Source organism: Coregonus clupeaformis, chromosome 12, assembly GCF_020615455.1.
Source record: "Coregonus clupeaformis isolate EN_2021a chromosome 12, ASM2061545v1, whole genome shotgun sequence".
NCBI lineage: Eukaryota > Metazoa > Chordata > Actinopteri > Salmoniformes > Salmonidae > Coregonus > Coregonus clupeaformis.
This window is the reverse complement of record NC_059203.1, coordinates 35890610-35916540: the sequence shown is the minus strand read 5'-3', so window position 1 is coordinate 35916540 and position 25931 is coordinate 35890610. Positions and strand designations below refer to the sequence as shown.

The 25931-nt window shown below is 43.5% G+C and overlaps 1 protein-coding gene and 1 pseudogene across 2 annotated transcripts in view; one reads left to right on the top strand and one right to left on the bottom strand.

Moving 5' to 3' along the window:
- Positions 1-568: 568 nt before the first annotated feature.
- Positions 569-11781, bottom strand: LOC121578761 (annotated as a pseudogene).
- A 1682-nt stretch (positions 11782-13463) lies between these two features.
- The window catches only part of LOC121577572 (la-related protein 4-like), a 39026-nt gene continuing 26558 nt past the window's right edge, over positions 13464-25931 (top strand). Inside the window, exons 1-2 of one of the 2 annotated variants that reach the window (XM_041891294.1) lie at positions 13464-13548; positions 13675-13839. In XM_041891294.1, the coding sequence (XP_041747228.1) occupies positions 13726-13839 (114 nt within the window). In that variant the 5' untranslated portion in view covers positions 13464-13548; positions 13675-13725. Of the gene's footprint in view, positions 13840-25931 lie in introns of both variants that reach the window. The other variant, XM_041891295.1, reaches the window with a different exon arrangement.

Genomic DNA, 25931 nt, shown 5'->3' with positions numbered 1-25931 from the left:
TCATTGGGCTTGTTCGACATTGCAGGCGAATGCCTACTGACTGATCTACAAATCACCTTCCATCATAAATAACTAGCCAACTCATTATCATTTGTAGGTCAGTCACTCAATTTACCCAAGATACATTATGGTTTTGACTTCATAGTCATGTCATGGAAGACCAAGGCTGCGTTTAGACAGGCAGCTGAATTCTGATCTTTTTCTCACTACCAGCTGAATTCTGATATTTTTCTCACTAATTGGTCTTTTGGCCAGTCACATCAGATCTTTTTCAGCGCTGATCTGATTGGTTCAAAGAAGTGAAAAAATATCAGAATTGGCTAAACCAGTCTAATAGAACAACTTAAAGAAGAAACAAAGTTTGTTGGTTCCTCTTCTCTTTTCTTGTCTTGTGCCTTGGAGTCAGGGCATGGGTTCCCACTGCCCACTAGAATGTCCCATATTGCAGCACACAGATACTAAATTAGCAGTCAAGAACAAGTCCCTTCTCTGCATTTTTTATGAAAACGTTTATCCATCACAGAGAAACATTCAATACAATAATGCACTTGTTAGAACAATTAAAATGCAAACACAAAACAGCTTGAACAGAGTAAGCAAGCTAATTTAACCATTCTACAAACGAATGCCCACTTTAACATGACAACATTTACACATTTTCTAATGAGCCTAAAAAACCCTTTCCTGTCTGACAGTGTATGGAGCAGTGGCTCAGATATCCTACAGGTTGTATGTCTGGCGGATGTTCAGTGTGTCGCGCAGCATCAGGTCTCGCAGACGCCACTGCCATTGTGGAATGGGCGCCCTTGCTCTTCAGCCAATGGGACGGCAGCCGGCTCTCCTGCTCTTTGGTCTGCCGCACATCTTTCTTTCGAGCTGCTTAAACACGCCCACATACACAACACATACATAGTACATACACAAGGTTCTTGGGAAATAGTACATACTGTACATTCATGATACACTTTGCAGGTGAAGACAAATTATACTACTGTCTGTATGTTTTTTCTGTTATTCAAGGTCATTTACTGATACACCAATCACTGAAATATCGTATAAGTGATTTGTAGATGTGGTGTAAATCACTTTCTTTCAGTGATGAGAGCTCACCTGAGAGAGTTTGATCCCACTTGTTGATGGTGGAGGACTCTGCATTATGTCCCTCAATGTACTTCAGGTATGCATCGGAGTGGAGCAGGCACCTGGGCTTGGGTGGCGGGGCTACAAATATGGGTGTTGAGGGCTGCTGGAAGGCAGGCTGGCCCTGTCCTGGGTAGGGCCGCGGGGCCTGCTGCCCAGGACCAATCATTTTAAAAAAGCGTCAAGGGCCTCTACTCATTCTCAAATACAGATGTGAGTAATAAAATAACAAGCATTTACAGTCTGTGCTTTTCTAAAATACATTGTATAGAAGTGTAGATTACCTGGGTTCCGTAGGCTCCAGGAGCACCAGTGTTGACACCTGTAGTGAAGGCATTAACATAAACAGTAACAGAGTGCTCCATGCCACAGCTGTCCAATAGGGTCTGGCTGCAGCAGACACCTTCTCACGTCACAGACACTGTGAGATACGAGCTAAGACAGGATGTTGAATGGTGCCAGAGAAGATTGTGTGTTACCGCAAAGGCGCAAACATAAATTACATTTAAAATTATAAGATAGATACTATCCTAGCTAGTGTGTACTAGCTAGCTGCACAAGCAACAGTGGTTAACATAACACAGTGGACCAGAGCTAGTGCGCCAAATGGTACACTACATGACCAAAAGTATGTGGGCACCTGCTCGTCGAACATCTCATTCCAAAATCATGGGCATTAATATGGAGTTGGTTTCCCCTTTGCTGCTATAACAGACTCCACTCTTCTGGGAAGGCTTTCCACTAGATGTTGGAACATTGCTGCAGGGACTTGTTTCCATTCAGCCACAAGAGCATTAGTGAGGTCGGGCACTGATGTTGGGAGATTAGGCCTGGTTCACAGTCGGCGTTCCAATTCATCCCAAAGGTGTTCGATGGGGTTAAGGTCAGGGCTCTATGCAGGCCAGTCAAGTTCTTCCACACTGATCTCGACAAACCATTTCTGTATGGACCTCACTTTGTGCACGGGGGCACTGTAATGCTGAAACAGGAACGGCCTTCCCCAAACTTTTAACACAAATTTGGAAGCACAGAATCGTCTAGAATGCCACTGTATGCTGTAATATTAAGCTCTCCCTTCACTGGAACTAAGGGGCCTAAACAATAAAAACAACCCCAGACCATTATTCCTCCTCCACCAAACTTTACAGTTGGCACTATGCATTCAGGCAGGTAGCGTTCTCCTGGCATCCGCCAAACCCAGATTTGTCCGTCGGACTGCCAGATCGTGAAGTGTGATTCATCACTCCAGAGAACGCGTTTCCACTGCTCCAGAGTCCAATGGTGGCGAGCTTTACACCACTCCAGCCGACGCTTGGCATTGCGCATGGTGATTTTAGGCTTGTGTGCAGCTGCTCGGCCATGGAAACCCATTTCATGAAGCTCCCGTCGAACAGTTCTTATGCTGACGTTGCTTCCAGAGGCAATTTGGAACTCGGTAGTGAGTGTTGCAACCGAGGACAGATGATTTTTACCCGCTACGCGCTTCAGCACTCGCCGGTCCCGTTCTGTGAGCTTGTGTGGCCTACCACTTCGCGGCTGAGCCGTTGTTGCTCCTACACATTTCCACTTCACGATAACAGCACTTACAGTTGACCGGGGCAGCTCTAGCAGGGCAGAAATTTGATGAACTGACTTGTTGAAAAGGTGGCATCTTATGACGGTGCCACATTGGAAGTCACTGAGCTCTTCAGTGAGGCCATTCTACTGCCAATGTTGGTATATGGAGATTTCATGGCTGTGTGCTCGATTTTATACACCTGTCAGCAACAGGTGTGGCTGAAATAGCCAAATCCACTAATTTGAAGTGGTGTCCACATACTTTTGTATATATAGTTTATGTGCGTAGCACTCTGACGCCCTGGAACAAAGCTATTGACTCATGCGATATACAAGACCAAAAACGTCTGCAGGTTGTGCGCCACATACCATTTGAGACCCAAAAATACCATCTGAGATGCATGAGCTTTGAGGTTCACAGACCACGCAGCGTCAGCGCGCACAATCTGTAGCTGGATGCTTCTCCAGCTGTAAGCAGCTAGCTATCTTGGATTGTGTTGTCGAATACTGACTTTACTACTGCTCTTTTAATTTAGAGAAAGACCAATTTGGGCCATTAAACCCTCTCAGCAACAATCTACATTGAAGGTTCAGGTACTTCAGAGAACTATGTTTCCAGAAACATTGTATTTCCAATATCAATTAGCAATGCATGACCCTGTTGATGAATCCCTCAGCTACTGAGTATCAGCTGTTGACTGGTTAGTCACTACTGGACAACAGCCTATGTTACAGGTAGCCCCTCCAGTGAGTTAGAGTTGCAGACAGGAAGCAACTACAGGGGTGTGGCGGGGAGGGTGGCTGTGAAAGTGCTCTTACCCGGGTATGGCATGCCAAGGAACCCGGAGATACCTGTCATCAGGCGATGATGGGGCAAGAAAGGCAACCTCATGTAATGTGGTGGCATGCCAGTCATACTAAACATGCCATCAACTGGGCCCTGCAGCATTATTGTGTGGCATATATGTACCCATCATGCCTTTGGGGAGGAGGAGGAGGGTATAGCAACACAACAGATACATGCATCAGTGGTACATGCAACTACAACTAGCTGGCAGAGGTCATGCACTAGCTAAATGACTAAACATCAATCTAGAGTTAAGATATTTGATATTCCATAATCAGACATTCATACACATGCAATTAATTCACAAATCACAAGCACTACTTGAAAAAGACTGATGCTAGAAAGATGCAGTGAAACTGGTCAACTTTTTAATAAAAAGTTGAAGTAGTGTATAATTGAAAAGAGGGGATAGCACAGTACTACAATAAAATAGTAGCCAAGGGTGGAGTGATGAGAAAATTAAAAAGGGCTCATCATTCTAGCAGTTCAGCTTTTATTGCAACTCCAAGTGGGGTTGGGGGTGCAAGACGGGGGGTGCATCCCCGACAGTGAGGGGTTACCTGACACAGGCATCATGCTGGGATAAAGCATCCCTATGGGGGTTGGGGGAGGCACCACCCCCATCAGCACTCCTACTGGGCTACCTGCTCTAGGGAAAGCCAGCTGCTGGGCCACCCTCTCCCGCTCCTGCTGCTCGGCCACTTTGGCTGCTCACTCTGCAAACACACATACTAATAAAACTTTTTGCAAGGGAATTGGCAGAGACACTACTGCAAGGGGGATTGAAAAAACGACCAGTCATTTTTAGAAACCTGAAAAAGTCCCTTCTAAGTACATTTGTAAGATCTCTTACCCTCATACTCAGCTTTCTTGGGAGACTCCAGGTTCCTCCACTCGGTGCCAACCAGACGGCTGAGCTCCCCGAAGGAGAAGTCTGGGTGCTGGGCCTTGATGACCGCACGCATCTCACTGCTGAACAGGATGTAGCCACTCATGTTGATCTTCCTCTTGGAGCCCTCATTCTTGGACATCACCTTCATGGACTTGGGAGTGGACTGCAGTCAAGTAAGGGAGAGTATGTCATGTGATCTCTATACTGTCATTGCTATACACACCCCCAACTGGATGGCTAAGAGGGCTTTTTCATGAATCTCACCCTGAACATGCTAATCATTTTCTTTCAATCAGGATGCATGCGATTCATTTGACACATCTAAACTAGGGTGGACGATCCTTACCTTCACAACATCACCACACATTTTCCCAGTGTATGTTGGTGCTCTGACCTGTGGAGGGGTGTAAGGCATGTCCATGTCGCTGCCTGCCATGGGGCTCTGGAGCTGGGGTATGGAGGTGTCTCCCAGCTCCCCATCATCCTCCCCCAGGTCCTCCAACTCCTCGTCTGTCATGTCAGCAAACTTGGCCTCCAGCACCGCAATCTTCCCGTCCAGCAGAGGGGACGGCTCCTTCTGGGGCACGATCAGCTTCCTGTACGGGACACATGTGGAGTAGACTGGGTGCAGTTACACCTGCGTGTTTGTGACTGACTCATAACTCACCCATTCAGGGTCACTCAATTCTGCTTTATTGCGTTGTGGAATGTTTTCTTACTTTTGCTGAGTATGCCACAGTATCTTGAGGCATGTAAAGGTCAAACCACTCACCTGAAGTAATAGATCTCGTCCTCCACCCGCCTTCCCAGAGATGGAGAAGCGCTTCAGGCCCTTGAACTTCTTCATCTGTTTGTCACTCTTGATGTAGCGACTCTCACACAGCAGAATGTCCTCCTCAGGCACTTCAGTGGGCCGGCACATAAGGTACTCCTTGAAGGAGGACACTGCACACTTCCCTGTGGAACAAGTGAACAGAGAGAGATATATAAGCATGGCACATGTTCGGTGAAATACAATCAACTCATGCACTTAAACTTGGATGTTCCTCTTATCAACATTTGAAAATAACATAGCATAGCATCAACATTATAATACTGTCTGTCAAAAGGGGACACTGTAGGGGCAGAGAGAGTACCTATGATACAGGTCATGGGGCAAGACTCCTCCAAGTTGCTAAGGAACACTTAGACAAAAATAAAACTCACTTTATTTTAAATACACAACATAAATAATAATTATATTTCAAGCAATATCCTATTCTGGGAAATGTGTCTGTACAGTTGTATTTACCATACCTGCCCACTCGGTGGCGCACTAGTCCATGTGAGCGAATATAGACGCAGTCTCCCACTTTTAGCCAGGTGTCGTTGTAGTAGAGCTGCTCATAGTACTGGCAGCCTGGCTCTCCATTGGTCATGTCCAGGGTTACATCCTCCCTCCCCTACACATACATACGCAGTCAGGATGTCTTTGTTAAATCCAATTGAATCTAATTCTTATTGCACATTATTTTCCAACCACTCACCTTATCCACAATAGTGTCCGCGGCTTTGCCCTCTTCTTGTATCTCTGCAGGCTTCTCTTCTTCTTGCTTAGGGGCGAACATGGATGCAAAATGGACTACAGGCAACGGTACGTCCCAAGGGACAAACTTAACGGAGCTCAGCGGCATGATCCACATCTTGATGATAGAAGAGAGCATGCTGTCCCCATCCATGCTGTCCCCCTCCCTCCTCAATGGCTCCTTTTCTTCAGCTAGGACAAGACACACACACACACACCAATTACAACTAGCTTCTCTTCCTCCCACACGTTCATGAATACAAACTAGCACCTCTTACTCTCCCCATCTCATTATCTCTCTCCAACATTTCTCCCAAACATAAAAGCCATCATGGTTTGGCAGCTCCAATATTTAATATTCTGTCTATTTATAAGTAGAACAAGCAACTATCCACAAAACAATTGATTGCAACTGAGTAGACCTAATCAATGTTTAACACCAGAGAGACCAGATTACCTAAGCAGCAGTATCATCTCATTGTAAGTTAAATACTCCAGTAACGTTACACCTAATAATTAGCATAGGATACTTTACAGTCATACAGATACTGATACACAACTATAGCAGAGCTTGAACTTCAGTTCCAGCATTGGCAGCTCATACACACACTGACCTGCTGAATGTGCTGGAGTTTCAGCACACACTTATAAATGGAGGAGTGAGGCACATTGTAGCGCTTGGCGTTCTCAAACATCAGAGTGAGGTCTGCGTCTAGCTGCTCAACACTCATACTCGTTGTTCTTCATCTTGTTCCTGTGTGTGGGGAATTAAGGGCTCTCATTGGGAAGGGATGGGATAGAAACACACTGTACAGCTCATGCCATGTTATGCCACACAAAACATACAGCAGCTGATTTAGGATAATTATGAGGCCTGAATAAAACTTGACATAGGCTATTAAATGGACCATCTTGGAGCCCAGATGACATAAATCACACTTGCATGAATTTGTTTCAAATAACCCTTTTATGTAGAACAACTTCTCAATCTGCCATTTATTGAGCAGATACTGTCCTTCCACTGGTTGGCCTACCTAATCTGGTGCAGGGAGATGGGCTGGCTGATCTGCTGGTAGTAGTCTGGGTAGTCCTTCCTGGCAGCTGGAGGAAAGGCTCGGAGATGAGCTGTCCCTGGCTGTTCCTTCCACCCTGCAGAGCCTCGTACATCTGGAAGATTGGGGTACTCATGTCCATGCTGTGTTGGATGCTCTCTGCCTCCGACTCCCCCTCGTCATAGTGGACAGACCCTGGGCAATGAGAGACAATTGAATCAGACAGATGAAGTCTGAAGTCTTCTGACAAACCCTCATATATTAGTATACTTAGTACTGCAATGTCCCTTATGTTCCTTCTTTTTTATAGGGTTGATAATGCAGAGCCAAAACAGCTAACAGACCAATGAGACGTACCAGCCAGAATGCATTCGTCATCACTCTCATACTGAAGAGCCATGGTAATAGCTGAGAGCCAGTCTCCCTGGGCAGACCTTCTGTTCCTGACACACACACACAGAGATGTTTAACTCATGGAAAATCCTTGTAAATGTTGCATGTTGTTTGCTCATAAAGTCTAGGGTTAAGTCAAGGACTTAAATTAGGGTTAAGTCCTTGAGCAAGGCACTTAACCCTAATTGCTCCTGTAAGTCGCTCTGGATAAGAGCGTCTGCTAAATGACTAAAATGTAATGTAAATGTCTACTTTCTGTTCTGTCTATGGTATCGCTTACTTGATGCGAATGCTGGATTTGATTGGCTCAGCATGCTCAATTTCTGTCTTTCTCTGTGGAAAAATATTTTTGATGGTGTTGGCATCCTTAAATAAATAAGAAAGAAAGAGTTATAACAAACAAAACTGACATCCATTCAGAATTAAGTCAGAATTCTGTAGTACAGCATACCTTAAAAACCTGTGACCCAGGCTCATTGTACGTTTTGGCATTCTATGTCTTTTGCCATGGGGCTGACACTTCTGTAGAGGCTCATCTAAGAAAAAAATTGACCAGTGATTTATTGTATGCACACTGTAGTGTTACTTTAACCATCTACAGTACATTCAGTCAGATGGTTGGGTAGCATACCTGTATCTTCTGGGTAATGATTTTCAGATCTATTAGGTCCTTTACTATGGCATAATAGTCTGGGTATTGCTGAGGGGAAAGAAATCAACAATCAAAACTGTTTCTACACATAATTTCTATTTAGCACAAAATTTAAAAACTATGTAACTGGGAATCAAAATGGCATGCCCATACTCCAATATTTCATAATAATGCCTTGCGATCTGGAGGGCGGACTTTTGCATCCCCCCCCCAATGGTCCAAATGTGGAATCCGTACCCTTACCAATATCATGGACGGTAATTGTTCGAGAACATTCCAAGATTTGAAAGATACATACACATTACCAGGCAACTCATTTTTTCTATATTTACAACATGGAGTCCCTTGGGACACCCAACTACCGAACCATCCAATGATGGGATTTATAAATAAATTATCTGGGCTCCCGAAAGGACTGATCGCCATAATATATAAACAACTTTTGGCTCATATTCTGAGCTAGCCATTAAAAAAGTATGGTCCCCAGATCGAATTGAATCTGAACAACCCTTTAACTGGAACAGAATATGGTGTCTCTGGTTGCTGTGGGGGGAGGGCGGGGGGATTGGGGGAACTTGGGAGGGGGACTGATAAGCAACCTCAGTTGCTGGGTTGAATGGGAAGAGGTGGGAGGCACGCTTTCTTCGGGGAGGTGGTTAGGCGGGGTGGGAAACATGGTCTCCAGATGGGGAGGGAGGATGTGGGCAGGTGGATGTGGACTGAGAGGGGGAATGGGGAGGGAGGATGTGGGCAGGTGGATGTGGACTGAGAGGGGGAATGGGTTTGGGTTATTTTTGTATGCATTTCTTTAATTGTTTTTGTACCTGCTTTGACCTACTACAGTAGCTTTGTTGGTCTATTGTAGTGTTGCACGGTATACCGGTACCACGGTGATATCACCGTACCAAAACATCATGATACTTATGATACCCACATTTTAGAATACCGTAGTACCGTTTCATATGATACTACCAAATGTTTTGGCCCTACCGATTTAAAGAACCAGCTGGCACCTCTTATAAAAAATTGTATCAAGTCAGTAAAAAAAATTAAGCAACAGCAACTAATCTCTTGTATGTGCCAGTCCAAGAATGTCCACTTCACTTTCATGCGCATATCACGGGTGGCAGCTGTAATCCGCCAACCGCATCCCCTTCCAGCCATCACTCACCTGCTTCTCTCCTTCCGCATCTATTCCTCCATCAGTTTTTCTATTATAATTTAGCCGTGATGGCGAGCGGGGATGCAGACCCTGAGCAGTCTTCGGTTACATTTTGTACATTGGAGCAGAGCAAAGTTGATACATTGTATAATTTATTCCCTGGTATAAGACCACAGGGCAGTCTGAGTAGGCTTTGCAAATTCGCTGTCACGCATCAGTGCCAGAGAGGGGAAACAGCTTCGCGACAGTCATGCTTGCAGCTTTACAGCAAAGAAAATGCTTGCAGCTTTACAGCAAAGAAAACAGCTTGTCTCTAGCTCAAATGGTTAAACAAATATGACTTATATTACAAGAGCAACCTTTTTTTTTTTCTACCCGATTTCGCACACATTTGACATAATTTCACAAACCATGTCGCAGGCCGTTTTAAACTAATCCCGGTCCCCAATTATTGGTTTGATAACAAAAAAACATCGTTCAGTCATGTTACCTAGCTAGCTAACAACCTGGTAACTTGATAGTAGGTCTAGGCTAATTTGATTGGCACAGGAAGAAAGGGAAAGGGTCTGCTACTCATTAGATGTGCTTTAAAAAGGTAGGATTCACATAGGCCTAATGTAAACCAGTTTTTTTTTTATGTAGCACATGCGCATAACATTTAGAAAACGGGAACAAGCGTCGGTGGGATGGGGCGAACAGGACACTAGGCCACTACATTTTTGGTATCGTATCGTTAGTCAAATGTTGGTATCGTGACAACACTAGTCTATTGTACTTCAAACAAACAATGTGTATGCAGGTTGCTTAGGATTCAAACCTTCTCAAACAGCCTAATTCATACTCTTCAGAGGAATAATAGATACTGGCTTAGATAGGATGGTAGGGAGATTTAACATTGAGCGTCAACCAATGTCATACCATAGGATTGGAGCGAATGGTTCTCTTACCACTTTAGATGGCAGTTTCTGGAACAGATAACTGACTAGACTCCCTGAAAACTTCACCATCGCATCCAACAGCTCTTCAAGGACCTCCTTCAGGCAACTGGGTGCATTCTGTCATTCAAAGACAATTTTATACAATATTTTGTCTTTGTACTTTATGAGCTTATTGCTTGAACTTGGGGGACAATTAAGGTTATTGCTGGTATGCAAGTTTTAAATGTCTTGTCTATTTATGTCTGCTTTCCTCCATTACAGCTTCAATTGTCTGGAGTCTGGTGTTGTGGCCAAGGAGCTTTCACTCAGATGGAACCAGGTTTCAGCTGCTGTGCCACGCTGACGTCCTTACTCCCAGAGATATGGGAGTGGGAGATGCTGCCGAGTGGCGCAGCGGTCTAAGGCACTGCATCTCAGTGCTTGAGGCGTCACTACAGACCCCAGGCTGTATCACAACCGGCCGTGATTGGGAGTCCCATAGGGCGGCGCACAATTGGCCCAGCGTTGTCCGGGTTTGGCCGGTGTAGGCCGTCATTGTCAATAAGAATTTGTTCTGAACTGACTTGCCTAGTTAAATAAAGGTAAAATATTAATAAAAAACGTGCTGCATGTGTGACAGGGCAGTCATTTTTTCATGTAATAAATAATTTTTGTGCTACATTGGAAGTGCTGGTGTTACCTCATCCTCATTGAACCCTCCAGGATTATCTTGTGCATCGTCCCCTTCCTCATCATCGTAATCACCCCGCTGGACAAACTCATTCTTGGTGCGCAGGTAGAGGTCCCACAGTTTATAGGTTGCTCTGTACTCTAGAGAGTCTGGCTACAGACATGCAACACATTCCCTTTCATTTGGTTAATTCCAGGTTTTAGGCCCTAGACAGGGCATTTATTATGAAAACTCCTTCTTACAAAACAATGCTTTGTAAACATTATTTGTCTCCCCTAAAGAGTCCAGTAAGTGAATGTGTTTGTTATTACAGGGAGGGATACATTACCTTGTAGTATGCCTTTGCATTGTTGAATAAGAGCTGAAAGTCGGCCGTTATCTGGTCCACATCATCGTACTCCTTCAGCTTCTGCTGGATCTTCATCATGTCAATGGGATGTGTCACAATGTGGTAGTAATCCGGTTGATTCCTTCAAGGAAAACACAATAGATAAGTGAATTTAATGAGGCTTATGTTCTATGTTAACCATCCTCTGTACCGTCTCTTCGGTGCTCTTATGAACAGCTCACATAACATCCTTCCCTGGTCATCCTTATAATCTCTGATAGTGTTGTACAGTTCATGGCATACTGCAATCTGGAGGCAAAACATAGTAGATGAACACAAAACAATACAGGCAACAACAATGTTTATGAACACATATTCAAAAACCACACATGGGTTTGATTTGTGCCTGCGGATTTAGAGTCCATAAAATTCAATAATTCATTTTTGGGTTAAGACATTATCCGAAGGCATTACCACAGAAGTAGAGTACTATATTTGTATTGGAAAGCAATGTTTCCACATAAAAAATGCTTTTAACTGAACTTACTGGATCAACAGTGGGAATGTTAGAGGTTCTTCTCCTTTTTCAATTACGGCTAGCTAACGCGACCCATCATCTCCAGACACACAAAGAGAAAGATGTGAGTAAGTAACTAAATACTTAACCACTCATCGTTTAAACCTGCAAGAGCTTACCTTCAGTCTCTTACTAATTATAATCTGTAGAAGAGAATGCAAACCATTCGAGAAACCTGATCAATAAAATGGGTGTGAACGTAGCAGCAGTGAGGACGCATCCGATCACTTCCGTTATCAACTTCAAAATAAAAGATCTGATTGACTCAAATTAGATTTATTCTAATTCTAACTTTTAGACCACAATCTAAAAGCTTTTATTTTGAATATTTTAATGATTTTAGACCACAATGAATAAAATGACATGGACAGGGGAACCTGATACTAGATCAGCACTCCTACTCTGAGACACATCCCCTGGGCTCAAGACAGGGACAGAGCAACTCAAGAGAGGGGTTTGTTCGAGCTTTTATTTTGACAGTAAATTCCCAAAAGTAACTTTCTAATTGTTGCTAGCTGTTGCCAGTTGTGTATACAACATCCACAATTGCATATTGCATAAATTACTATTTTTCTTTAAAGAAAATAAAAAGTTGTCTATCATCAGTGCAGGATAATGGGAATGGAAACTAGAAGAGCAAAAGCATACTTTTTTTTACTTGCATGGTCCAAAATGTATTCATCACTTGTTGGAAAATGCATGAGAGGAAACTAAGTAGGCACCAAACTTTCAAGAAATGAATGGGCAAAACATTCCATTCTCCCATAGGTTGTGCTCTGATACTATACTGCTTTTTGTATAAAGATGATTCCCAACACCTTTTGTCTTCAGATGTCTGAAGAACATCACAGAGAATATGATACCTGTTCAACATCTAGACAGCAGTGTAGTATTGTTGTCATAAAACCATATGCACACCACAGATTGATTTAGTTTATGTCGCTCCTGCTGTTTGTACCAAGCCTTTGCCTAGCCTCGAGAGACCGCTAGCGGGCGCTGTTCTTCCTGACTTTGTTGTTCCGAAAAATTCGTCCCTGTTTAATACATGAATCATTCTTTCCCAATAATGTGTATAATGTGTTTATACACATCATTGTTATTTCCCTTCCTTGAAGAAATCACTGAAAGCAGTGTTCCACTTGTCACTGTCACTTATGCCAGATCAGAGATTATTTCAAGGAAAATATTAAATGAAATGTTATAGAGCACAGCCACATATGATAATTGAAGTTTGTAAACAGACTGTCTGGAAGAATGTTCTTGTTTTTTTCCCTAGCCAAATTGACTGCTGCTTTGAAACATCCATAGACCGTATATATAAAGAAAACATCCCATATATTTGTTTCTGCTCACGCTGTCGCTATGCGGAAAGAGTGCCGCTCTCGTTGCTATGCCGTGCCGGGAAATGTAGCACTGTTATCAGGGATGGAGGCAGTAATAAGGGTGTTCATTAGTCGGATTCCGTTGAAAAACGTTTGGTTTGTTATCGTTTACTAGAGGAACCAAACGGAAGCAAACAGAGCAAACGGAACGAAACAGGGAGGGGCCTACCTGGAATTGTTCAATAGAAAGTCTTGTTTTCGATACAAAACGTTTTACCTTTGGAGTAAACGGTTTCCGTTGCAAAACGTTTTGTAACAGAATCCGACTAAGGAATACACCCCAGGTCGCGTTGTATGATGGGACTGTGGCGGAGAGCGATTTACTATATGTCAGCGTCGCCTGGCAGAGCTTCGAAAGGTGTCTGCTTCGTCGTGCGGCCATGAGAACGATTTGGTTTGTAATTGAAAAATAAGATACTAGACGATTGGCTATCCTATTTCCTTTTTATTGTGCCAATTGATTGCACTTAGTTATAAATCAAACCAAGTTGAATAGCGAGTGCTTGTTGCTTTCACACAGTGAGGTGAAGTCGGGGTGGAGGACGGGGGAGAGTATAGTCGGGGGCTGCGGATGAGTTCGGAGCATTGCCCGTCGCCGCAGAAGCCGGAGGTGGTCAAGCCGGTTTCGGAAAAACGTGGACAACAGGAGATAACATCGAAAACCGACAAGGATCAAGGCGGCATGGTAAGTTTGGGCCCTGTGCTGAATTGGCACTCCCTCCCCCTCGAATCTTCCAAGGCCCCCATCATGAAACTAACGTAATCGTCATGTTGCAACCTAGCTAGCTAACGTTACTCCAATTCCATAAAGCAGTCTCCCGTTGACAGTACTGACTGGTTCTTCCGCGTGCTTCTCCGTTGTCAGTCTGGCCTGTAACTACACATTACGTTAACGAACATCTGTCGACAAACTAACATTAGTAAGGGAGGTCGACTAATAGTTCAACGTAAACTAGCTAGTTAACGAGGTTAGCTCGCGTACGTTAACTAACTAACGTTAGTTTTGTAACGAGTATCCGCAAGGAATCAATTCTTCATGTGAATTTCCGGCAGACTAGATGCTTTTTGTCGTATTGTTGCCTTTCTCAGTTCGGAATGTGCATTCTACATGGTGACAAACACAAAAATAAAGGGGAATGTGAAAAACTTAAATTGCACCACCATCTAACCCTGCGCCTATACACCTCCCATCATCCCATTCGACAACTTGGCCCTAAACGGGCCTTCGGCCTGGGAGGATGGAAGCCATTCACTCAACTTCCAGTAGGTCTTCTGCACTAAAATCTCTCACACTCAAATATTTCTCTGCTGCTGCAACTTCCACATCTTCTGTGATTTCCGCGCCATCAGTATCAACGCGCCATCAGTACAGTGCATTTGATCACCATGGCAATAAAAGCAAGAAATCAAACCTTACTACACTGAACAAAAATATAAATGCAACATGTTAAGTGTTGGTTTCATGAGCTGAAATATAAGATCCCAGAAATGTTCCATATGCACTAAAAGCTTATTTCTCTAAAATGTGCACAAATTTGTTTACATGCCAAGATAATCCATCCACCTGACAGGTGTGGAATATCAATAAGTTGATTAAACAGTATGATCGTTACACAGGTGCACCTTGTGCTGGGGACAGTAAAAGGCCACTCTTAAAATGTGCAGTGTTGTCACACAACACAATGCCACTGATGTCTCAAGTTGAGGAAGCGTGTGCAATTGGCATGCTGACCAAAGGAGCGTCCACCAGAGCTGTTGCCAGAGAATTGAATGTTAATTTCTCTACCATAAGCCGCCTCCAATGGTCTTTTAGAGAATTTTGCATTCCGTCCAAACGGCCTCACAATCGCAGACCACGTGTAACCATGCCAGTCCAGGACCTCCACATCCGGCTTCTTCACCTGCGGGATCGTCTAAGACCAGCCACCCGGACAGCTGATGAAACTGTGGGTTTGCACAACCGAAGAATGTCTGCACAAACTGTCAGAAACCATCTCAGGGAAGCTCATTGGCGTGCTCGTCGTCCTCACCAGGGTCTTGACCTGACTGCAGTTTGGCACCTTAACCGTCTTCAGTGGGCAAATGCTCACCTTCGATGGCCACTGGCACGCTGGAGAAGTGTGGTCTTCACAGATCAATCCCGGTTTCAACTGTACTGGGCAGATGGCAGATAGCGTGTATGGCGTTGTGTGGGCGAGCCGTTTGCTGATGTCAATGATGTGAACAGACTACCCCATGGTGGGGTTATGGTATGGGCAGGCAGAAGCTACAGACAACAAACACAATTGCATTTTATCGATGGCAATTTCAATGCACAGAGATACCGTGACGAGATTCTGAGGACTATTGTCGTGCCATATATCCGTTGCCATCACCTAATGTTTTAGCATGCTAATGCACGGCCCCATGTCGCAAGGATCTGTACACAATTCCTGGAAGCTGAAAATGTCCCAGTTCTTCCATGGCCTGCATACTCACCAGACATGTCACCCATTGAGCATGTTCTGGATCGACGTGTACGATAGCGTGTTCCAGTTCCCGCCAATATCCAGAAACTTTGCACATCCATTGAAGATGAGTGGGACAACATTCCACTGGCCACAATCAACAGCCTGATCAACTCTATGCGAAGGAGATGTCGCGCTGCATGAGGCAAATGGTGGTCACACCAGACACTAGGCTTGTCACAATACCGTTTTACAAATGATACGATACCAGGCCAAGTATCACAATACCGAGTAGTATCGCGATACCACAGTGGGAAAAAATCAGTGGCCTAGTATCCTGTTCGCCCCGTCCCCCGGACGCTTGTTCACGTTTTCTAAACGTTCTCCAAAAACCTGTCGCTGAAATTTAGACTTCTACTCAATACAACACATTTAATTTAATTCCACACTGTTCAGTGTATAATAGAATACTGCATAGAATAGCTGATTTTCTAATATTTGGAAAGGCCTACCTGTGATTTGGCTGCAGGAATGGGAGGAAGGAATAGGGCTCATAATAATGGCAGGAATGGCGTCAAACTAGGGATGTTAACGGTTAACCATTAATCTGTTAGCCACTGAAAATACATTTGACATGTAATGCATATCAAATCAAACTTTATTTGTCACATGGACGAATACAACAGGTGTAGACTTTACCGTGAAATGCTTACTTACAAGCCCTTAACCAACAATGCATGTCAAAGGGTAAAGAAAATATTTACCAAATAAACTAACGTAAAATAATATAAAGTAACACAATAAAATAACAATAACGAGGCTATATACAGGGGGTACCGGTACCGAGTCAATGTGCGGGGGGTACAGGTTAGTCGAGGTAATTTGTACATGTACAGTGCCTTGCAAAAGTATTCATCCCCCTTGGCGTTTTTCCTATTTTGTTGCAATAGTCCAAATTGGTGATTTGAAATGGAAAAAAAAATAACGGAAAAGTGGTGCGTGCATATGTTTTCACCACCTTTGCTATGAAGCCCCTAAATAAGATCTGGTGCAACCATTTACCTTCAGAAGTCACATAATTAGTTAGATTGCACACAGGTAGACTTTATTTAAGTGTCACATGATCTGTCATATGATCTCAGAGTGTGTGTGTGTGTATATATATATATATATATATATCTGTTCTGAAAGGCCCGAGAGTCTGCAACACCACTAAGCAAGGGGCACCACCAGGCAAGCGGCACCATGAAGACCAAGGAGCTCTCCAAACAGGTCAGGGACAAAGTTGTGGAGAAGTACAGATCAGGGTTGGGTTATAAAAAAATATCAGAAACTTTGAACATCCCACGGCGCACCGTTAAATCCATTATAAAAAATGGAAAGAATATGGCACCACAACAAACCTGCCAAGAGAGGGCCGCCCACCAAAACTCACGGACCAGGCAAGGAGGGCATTAATCAGAGAGGCAACAAAGAAACCAAAGATAATCCTGAAGGAGCTGCAAAGCTCCACAGCGGAGATTGGAGTATCTGTCCATAGGACCACTTTAAGCCGTACACTCCACAGAGCTAGGCTTTACAGAAGAGTGGCCAGAAAAAAGCCATTGCTTAAAGAAAAAAATAAGCAAACACGTATGGTGTTCGCCAAAAGGCATGTGGGAGACTCCCCAAACATATGGAAGAAGGTACTCTGGTCAGATGAGACTAAAATTGAACTTTTTGGCCATGAAGGAAAACGCTATGTCTGGTGCAAACCCAACAACTCTCATCACCCCGAGAACACCATCTCCACAGTGAAGCATGTTGGTGGCAGCATCATGCTGTGGGGATGTTTTTCATCGGCAGGGACTGGGAAACTGGTCAGAATTGAAGGAATGATGGATGGTGCTAAATACAGGGATATTCTTGAGGGAAACCTGTTTGTCTTCCAGAGATTTGAGACTGGGACGGAGGTTCACCTTCCAGCAGGACAATGACCCTAAGCATACTGCTAAAGCAACACTCGAGTGGTTTAAGGGGAAACATTTAAATGTCTTGGAATGGCCTAGTCAAAGCCCAGACCTCAATCCAATTGAGAATCTGGGGTATGACTTAAAGATTGCTGTACACCAGCAGAACCCATCCAACTTGAAGGAGCTGGAGCAGTTTTGCCTTGAAGAATGGGCAGAAATCCCAGTGGCTAGATATGCCAAGCTTATAGAGACATACCCCAAGAGACTTGCAGCTGTAATTGCTACAAAAGGTGGCTCTACAAAGTATTGACTTTGGGGGGGTGAAAAGTTATGCACGCTCAAGTTTGTAGCAGCAGTGTAAAAATAAATGGAGGGGTGGGGGTGGGGGGGTCTCAATGTAAAAAGTATGGGTGTCCATTTGATGAATTGTTCAGCAGTCTTATGGCTTGGGGGTAGAAGCTGTTAAGGAGCCTTTTGGACCTAGACTTGGCGCTCTGGTACCGCTTGCCTTGCGGTAGCAGAGAGAACAGTCGATGACTTGGGTGACTGGAGTCGTTGACAATTTTTGGGGCTTTCCTCTGACACCGCCTAGTATATAGGTCCTGGATGGCAGGAAGCTTGGCCCCAGTGATGTACTGGGCCGTACGCACTACTCTCTGTAGTGCCTTACGGTCAGATGCCGAGCAGTTGCCATACCAGGCGGTGATGCAACCGGTCAAGATGCTCTCGATGGTGCAGCTGTATAACTTTTTGAGGCTCTGGGGACCCATGCCAAATCTTTTCAGTCTCCTGAGGGGGGAAAAGGTGTTGTCGTGCCCTCTTCACGACTGTCTTGGTGTGTTTGGGCCATGATAGTTCGTTGGTGACGTGGACACCAAGGAACTTGAAACACTCGACCCGCTCCACTACAGCCCCGTCGATGTTAATGGGGGCTTGTTCGGCCCTCCTTTTGCTGTAGTCCACAATCAGCTCCTTTGTCTTGCTCACATTGAGGGAGAGGTTGTTGTCCTGGCACCACACTGCCAGGTCTCTGACATCCTCCCTATAGGCTGTCTCATCGTTGTCGGTGATCAGGCCTACCACTGTTGTGTCCTCAGCAAACTTAATGATGGTGTTTGAGTTGTGTTTGGCCACGCAGTCGTGGGTGAACATGGAGTACAGGATTTGACTAAGCATGCACCCCTGAGGGGCCCCAGTGTTGAGGATCAGCGTGGCAGACGTGTTGTTGTCTACCCTTACCACCTGGGGGTGGCCGGTCAGGAAGTCCAGGATCCAGTTGCAGAGGGAGGTGTTTTGTCCCAGTGTCCTTAGCTTAGTGATGAGCTTTATGGGCACTATGGTGTTGAACGCTTAGCTGTAGTCAATGAACAGCATTCTCACATAGCTTATTGGTCTATGGGTTAATTTGCATACGTTTGTGGAATGAAATTGGCGCGTGTGTATTTTCGTTAGTAGTTATGCACTTTATTTATCAAATGCGCACAGTATACAAAGCCTAGTTTGAGGAGCGGAATAGTCTACCACCTGTCAGACAGCGCAAGAGTAGCTCCTCAGCCTGTAGGTTACTTTTGTAAGCCCAGTCATTGCGCAACAAACATACAATTCTAAATGCAATCGCGTGTTAACTTTGGTGGTCAGAATTAAAAAGGAGCTATTTTTATTTCTCATTCAACTAGTAAAGCGTGCCTCTCATTCGCCATATAGCCTGCCTACTGTTGACTATAATCGCGTCACCCACCACTATGCAATGTGAGCTTGAGGCAGTATAATTGTTTGAAACCTGAACATTTGACTACTTCAAATAATGAAGCATGTCTTACCTTATTGGTTTTCATATCAACTTTATTTTGTTGTCCAGAAGCCAAAGGCAAAATCCTAGTCATATTAGCAACCCATCATAGTAGTTGCTATTAGAGTCCCCCTCTATGTTTCTAACAGAGATTTTCATCTCTGTCACATATGGAACTGCTCGCATTAGGTGCACAGTTTAGAACTGTGTTTTCCGCTAATTGCATTTGGGCAAATGTTTGAAAATGACGTTTTATTAGCTGCTTCATTACAGGAGTTGCATGTTCAATAATAGCCTATAGGCTTTTGAGAGGAAGAGGCGAAGCGAGAGGTTTCACTCGCCAAAATAAGTCCAATGTGTTTCTATGGGCTTATTTTGGTCCTACGCTTGTCGCCTGCCTTCCCGCCTTGGGACGACTCCCATTGTTAGGGCGTAAACATAAGCATCTCGTCATTATATACAGATCTCTGATAGTATTTTCTGTTGGTCATGTCATTTTACTGTTTGGATTAATTTGTTTCTGTTTGTTGACCGGTTAATGAGGGTCAGCTAGTCAGCGTCAGTTAGTCGGCAGTAAAATTGGATATTTGCATCCCTACATCAAACACATCAAAACCATGTTTGATACCATTCCACTTATTCCGCTCCAGCCATTACCGCGAGTCCATCCTCCCCAATTAAGGTGACACCTACCTCCTGTGACATACATGCATATTGATCTGCATTGTGTCAGTAAGTGGAAAACACTGCATGAAACCTTTACTCTTCACTTAGACACACACACACTTTCCCTCCCTTCCTCACACACTGTCTCAATCACTCTCAAAAACATACACCTCTCTCTCTCCCACAAACACACACACTGCTCCCAACTATTTAAAACGTTAGGCACCCCAAAAGAATTTGAAGGAGCACCAGAAATAAATAGATGTTTGATATAGTTTAGGCTTCCATTAGGCCTATATGAATCCTACATTTTTGAAGCACATGTCATGAGGAGCAGACCCTTTCTTCCTGTGCCAATCAAATTAGCCTAAACCTACTGTCAAGTTACCAGGTTGTTAGCTTGTTAGCTAGACCCGGGATAAATTTAAAACGGTCCGCAACATGTTTTGTGAAATTATATAAAATGCGCGCGAATCCGGATAGAAAGAGACAATCCATTTTCTTTACTGCAAGCATGCCTGTTGCTCCGTTTTCCCCCTCTGACACTCAGGGGCTGCATGACAGTGAACTTGCAAAGTCTACTCAGATTGGTCTGTGCTATTGGTTATAACAGGCAATGAAATTATACAATGTATCAACATTGCTGGCTTTGTTTACATTTTGTACATTTTAGTCATTTAGCAGACGCTCTCATCCAGAGCGATTTACAGTTAGCGACTTTGTGAGCTGCTCCAATGTAACAAATGTACACATCTAACAGAAGACTGACTCATCGGGGTTTGCATCCCCTCTCGCCATCACGGCTAAATTATGATATTTAAAAATGGAAAATAGATTTTTGGGGGCAAACTTCGAAACAATATTTTGAATGTTATTGGAGCAATGCATTTTGGGAAATGGTGTTCTACACTGCCTTTGTGTCCCACATTTATTTATATACATTAATGTTTTTTTAACACAATATTGTTAATCAACCAGGTTGTCATGGAAATACTTATAGTAGTCGTAGTTATTTTTTTTATTTTTTTATGCCAATGCTGTTTTGATGCTTGTTTTCGCTTAATACTTTGGGATACTGGTGCTATGTCAGATTTTATGAGGGTTGCCAGATTGGAGTAAAAGTTTTTATTTGTCTGTTTTTGTGTGGTATCGATTAAGGTATTTGATTGGGGAATGGGGATATATTTTCATGATGGGAAATTAATTAATCAATAAATGTGGTGAAACAGACGACCTGAAAAAAATGAATGGCACTTCCAAGGCCGTTTTATGATGATTATTACGGTCGTGTTGTATAATTAGGCTATTGTAACAAGGCATATGCCAGCATTGTAGGCCTAATGCCTGCCCAGAGGCCTACTAGGCTTTCATGGCAAAGACCGTTAGAGCTCACTTTGCCATGTATGAGCCCTGGTTAGAGTCCCTGTTGCAGCTTTCACTTTCTTCCGCTACATTGGTGGTAGCGTTGGGTTGACATCCAGCTCACGTCTAGTTATGTGATCTAGTAGTGAGAAGCATTCTGTTTTTCAACATTGTGTTGGGTGTTATTACATTGATATATCTAGTGAACAATGGATAAGCAACAATGGGTGCGACGGATAGAAGTAGTCACTACAGGTGTGATCAAGCCTTACATCAAAGTTGCCTGAAGCTGACTGGAAAGTGCTATTCCCTGACCAGTTATTCAGAAGAAAATCCTCTGTGACTGTCTAATTTACATAAGTTAACTTACCGTTGTGGACCCAAAGCAAACACATTCTACACATTTACAAACTACCTGTTTTAAAGTGTTATTACAACCATGGTGTTCTTTTGTTTCTTGACGCTTATATATCAAATAACCTGACAATGGTCCACATCATATGGGTAGACAATGTGTGTTATGCAGCAAAACACAACTATCCTTTTTTTTCGTATGCAAACCATTAATATGAGTAACTGTTGATCCATCCTGTTCTGATCTAATGAGATGGATGTAGGATTTTCTACGGCCTAGAATTGAGGCTTTTCTCAATCATGAAGGACAAAGCTGGGCCCCTCTTGGTTCTCATTGGCGAAGACTGAACTCAACTTAGGGGTTAAATGTCAGACTCTACCACTTTGCCCAACATGTTATACCCCAGAGGTTGTAAATAAAATATTTTTAAGGTGATATAACTTGTATCATCATTATAGGGCTGTGAAACCCATAGCCGAATGGCTTCAGACTGAACATTTCTCATTTATTTACGGAGCGCAATTTCCGTTTTATAACAGGTAGGGTCCATTTATTTACAGTAGTGTGCTGATTAATTATAGCTTTCTTCAGTGGAAATGCAGAATATGTATAAAAATGCCAAATATACCAAAGCTAAATCAAGCAGAGATTTACAACTATTTAACCATGTTAATCATTACTGAAACATGCAAACTACAAACATTTAACCAGTTAAAGATCATAATAATAATTTTCTCTAATCTGGCAACCCTCATAAAAATCGACATAGCCTTGTATAAAATGCATTATGAAAGAAATGGTGTAATATACACGAAAAAGTGGAGCCTTGTAATAAATGCGTTATGAAGAAAATCGTGTAGGCCTACTGTTGCCTACACTAAAAAAAAAGGGCCTTTCTGACTACAAGTGCACCAGTATACATTTACATTTTAGTCATTTAGCAGACGCTCTTATCCAGAGCGACTTACAGGAGCAATTAGGGTTAAGTGCCTTGCTCAAGGGCACATCGACAGATTTTCACCTAGTCGGCTTGGGGATTAGAACCTGCGACCTTTCGGTTACTGGCACAACGGTCTTAACCACTAAGCTACCTGCCGCCCACGAAAGTATAAAGCGAAAAACTCATAGAAAACAGTATTGGAATTAATACAAATTAAAAAATGTAAGGCTACTATTGAATTATAATTATTATGGTGACAACCTGGTTGATTAACAATATTGGGTTGTTAACATGTTTTTTTTTTCTATGAATTAAGTCGCACAAAAATGTATTTTCACACAAATTAAGCCACACAAAAACACACAATCTGCTGATACTTTTTGTACATATTTACATGAATTGAGTGAAAGATTGTGTTGCACTACCAGATACTGACTGGTTTTCTGATCCATGCCCCTACTTTTTTTTAAGGAATCTGTGACCAACAGATGCAAATCTGTATTCCCAGTCATGTGAAATCCATAGATTAGGGCCTAAGTAATTATTTCCTTATATGAACTTTAACTCAGTAAAATCTTTGAAATTGATGCATGTTGCGTTTATATTTTTGTTCAGTGTAAAACTCATCCTCTCTGGCTCTCTTCAGGCCTACTCACTGGAGGGGCTCCTAGTTGACTCGCTCATCCTTGGGCTATGCTCTACCCTCTTCACTTCCTCAGCATAGGAAACTTTCTGCCCCACTCAAACTCTGGCAATCTCAACCTGTCTCTCTCACAGGGCACAACGGAGCCCCAGCTGCATGGGCACCCCCACAGTTGACACGCAGTGCTTTCTCTATCCCAACTGGACACTCCCTCTGACTATGCCCTCCTGCACATTTCTCACATCTTGGGATCTCCCTTCGACACACTGCTGCAACATGTCAGAATCCTTGGCATCTAAAGCACCGAAGCGGGTTTGGAACATAGGCCCTCACAGAATGGCAAATATAACCTAACCAGACCTTATCAGGAAGAAACTGTCAGACAGGGTATTCTCAGTCTCGCTATTGCCACCGGGTCTATGTCTCACCAAACGGTGGGCGTCACAAACACTAGGAAAATTCATTTTTAAGTTGATCCACCTCTACACTCAATGCTACCCAACTGATCACCCCTTTTAGCGGCGCCCTGCTCCGGAGAGCAAAGCACACCACAGGTTGAGCTGCATGACTTGAAGCACCTGCTTCCTCTGGGAGTCGCATACACAAAAAATCTAAACAATTCCACTTCTCGAAACTTCCACAGATGTAACCATTCCTAGTTTGTTCTATACCCAGCCTGACACAATGTGTGGGTTGGCCAAAAAGCAGGAATCCACTCTTCCCAAAACTCTCACTCCTACCGGTCCAAAATCATCTCTGGTAGGATTCTCAGGGCAAATGTTGGAGGTCTCCACTACACCTGTCACCGCAGGTAGGCCCACATCACCCTGTCCTGGCTTAACCTCAGAGCGCTCACCACTGCCGTCAGACTCCATTTCGAGACTCCTCTTCATTCAGTATTCCCTGTAACATTTAGACTAAAATCCTGGAGATCCAGAAATATTTTTGCCGCCTTCACAATGATGTCTAGTTTCTTAAAATATGTTATTTTTTATTAGTTTGTCCAGTGCAATTTATTGCAATAAACGCAACAGTCCACCTTCTTTACTATTAGTGTTTCGGGATCCTTCTCCTGAACGGCATTTACTGTAGACTGGGGCATCCACTACCATCATATCTCCAGTCTCTCCTTCAGCTATTTTCACTGCCTACACATAGGATTAGGGCTATCCAGCAGGTCTCCTATCTACTGTGACCTCCTTCATCCTTACAGGGCACTCCGGGAGCTCGAGAACATGATTCCCATCAATTACGCAATCATCTGACTCTTCAACTACGACATATTTATTCCTTCGACAAATACTTGCCACGTGTCAACTTTTTACAATTGTAACATTCCTGTGGCTTCTGTACATACGGTCTCACCACATACAGTATCTCACATAACCACGTTTTACATGAGTCGGGAGAAACACTTGATCAAACGACAAAACCAATAGGCTTTTCTCTTTTCTTTCGATCTATCAGAGTCTACCACTTCTCGCATGTTCTCCCTAAACCACGAAGCCTCGAAATCCGCTAGAGATTACATATTTTAATTGGTGTCCTACTCTGAAAATCATAGCTTTCCACATCATACGTTGATAGTTTGTAGAGCCACAGCGCTTTCTCTTTTTGTTCTCTTGACACAAGAAATCAACAACATACCGCTTCTGGTCACTCTGACCGACTCTACTTTTCCCAATGCGTCCTTTACCATCTTTTAGACTACAAACGGGTCACCCAAAGAAACATCCATGCTGGTGAGAAACACTCCAACAATTAAATGTATATTCATTTCCAACTTCAGCCCTTTTACCTCCATTCTTCTTTCTCACCCACTTATCATTCTTATCAACTCCACTCGTGCCAACAAAATCTAACCTTGCATCTGCTACCGCCATTACACGACCTGCCACCACCGGGCCAGATTCAAATTCGTCCATCCACCTTCCATATTCCTCCACTCTGGAAACCTTTATCCTTGTTGTAGCTAATGTGTGTGTGTGTAATGGAGGTGGTTCGGTGAACCACACTCCTGTGATGAGTAACCTTGCCTGAGACCTAAACACTTGTTTTGTCTCCCTGAGCTAACAATCTTGTGACATGCAAGAGACCCAGGTTCAAAAACCCAGTTGGTCACATTGGTAAAGTGACTGCGAGGAGAAGATCAAATTGGGGTGTAGTGTGACAGGTGGTTCAGTGAATTCACTAACCTTGCCTGAGACCTTAAGACTTGTTGGCGCTTCGAGCCAAGGCTTAGGCTTCAGTTCAGCAGGCTAAGAAATGTGGCTAGCAGATGTTGGCCCCCTCTCAGATCAGGGGTGTATTCATTAGTCGTATTCCGTTGCAAAACGTTTGGTCTGTTGCAAAACGTTTTCCAACTGAAAAAAACGTTTTTAATTTATATTGGACAAATTCAGGTTGGTCCCCCGTTTGGTTCCTAGAGTAAACGGTTTCCATTGCAAAACGTTTTGCAACAGAATCCGACTAATTAATAAATACACCCCAGGATTCCTTTCAACCCTTTTCCTCACTCATGTTTTGATTCCCTTGGACATAATGGATGCTATTTAAGTGGCACCTTTGTTTTCCTGACCTCCACCAAGACCAATGCGGTCAAATAGGTACTGATGTTCTTTCC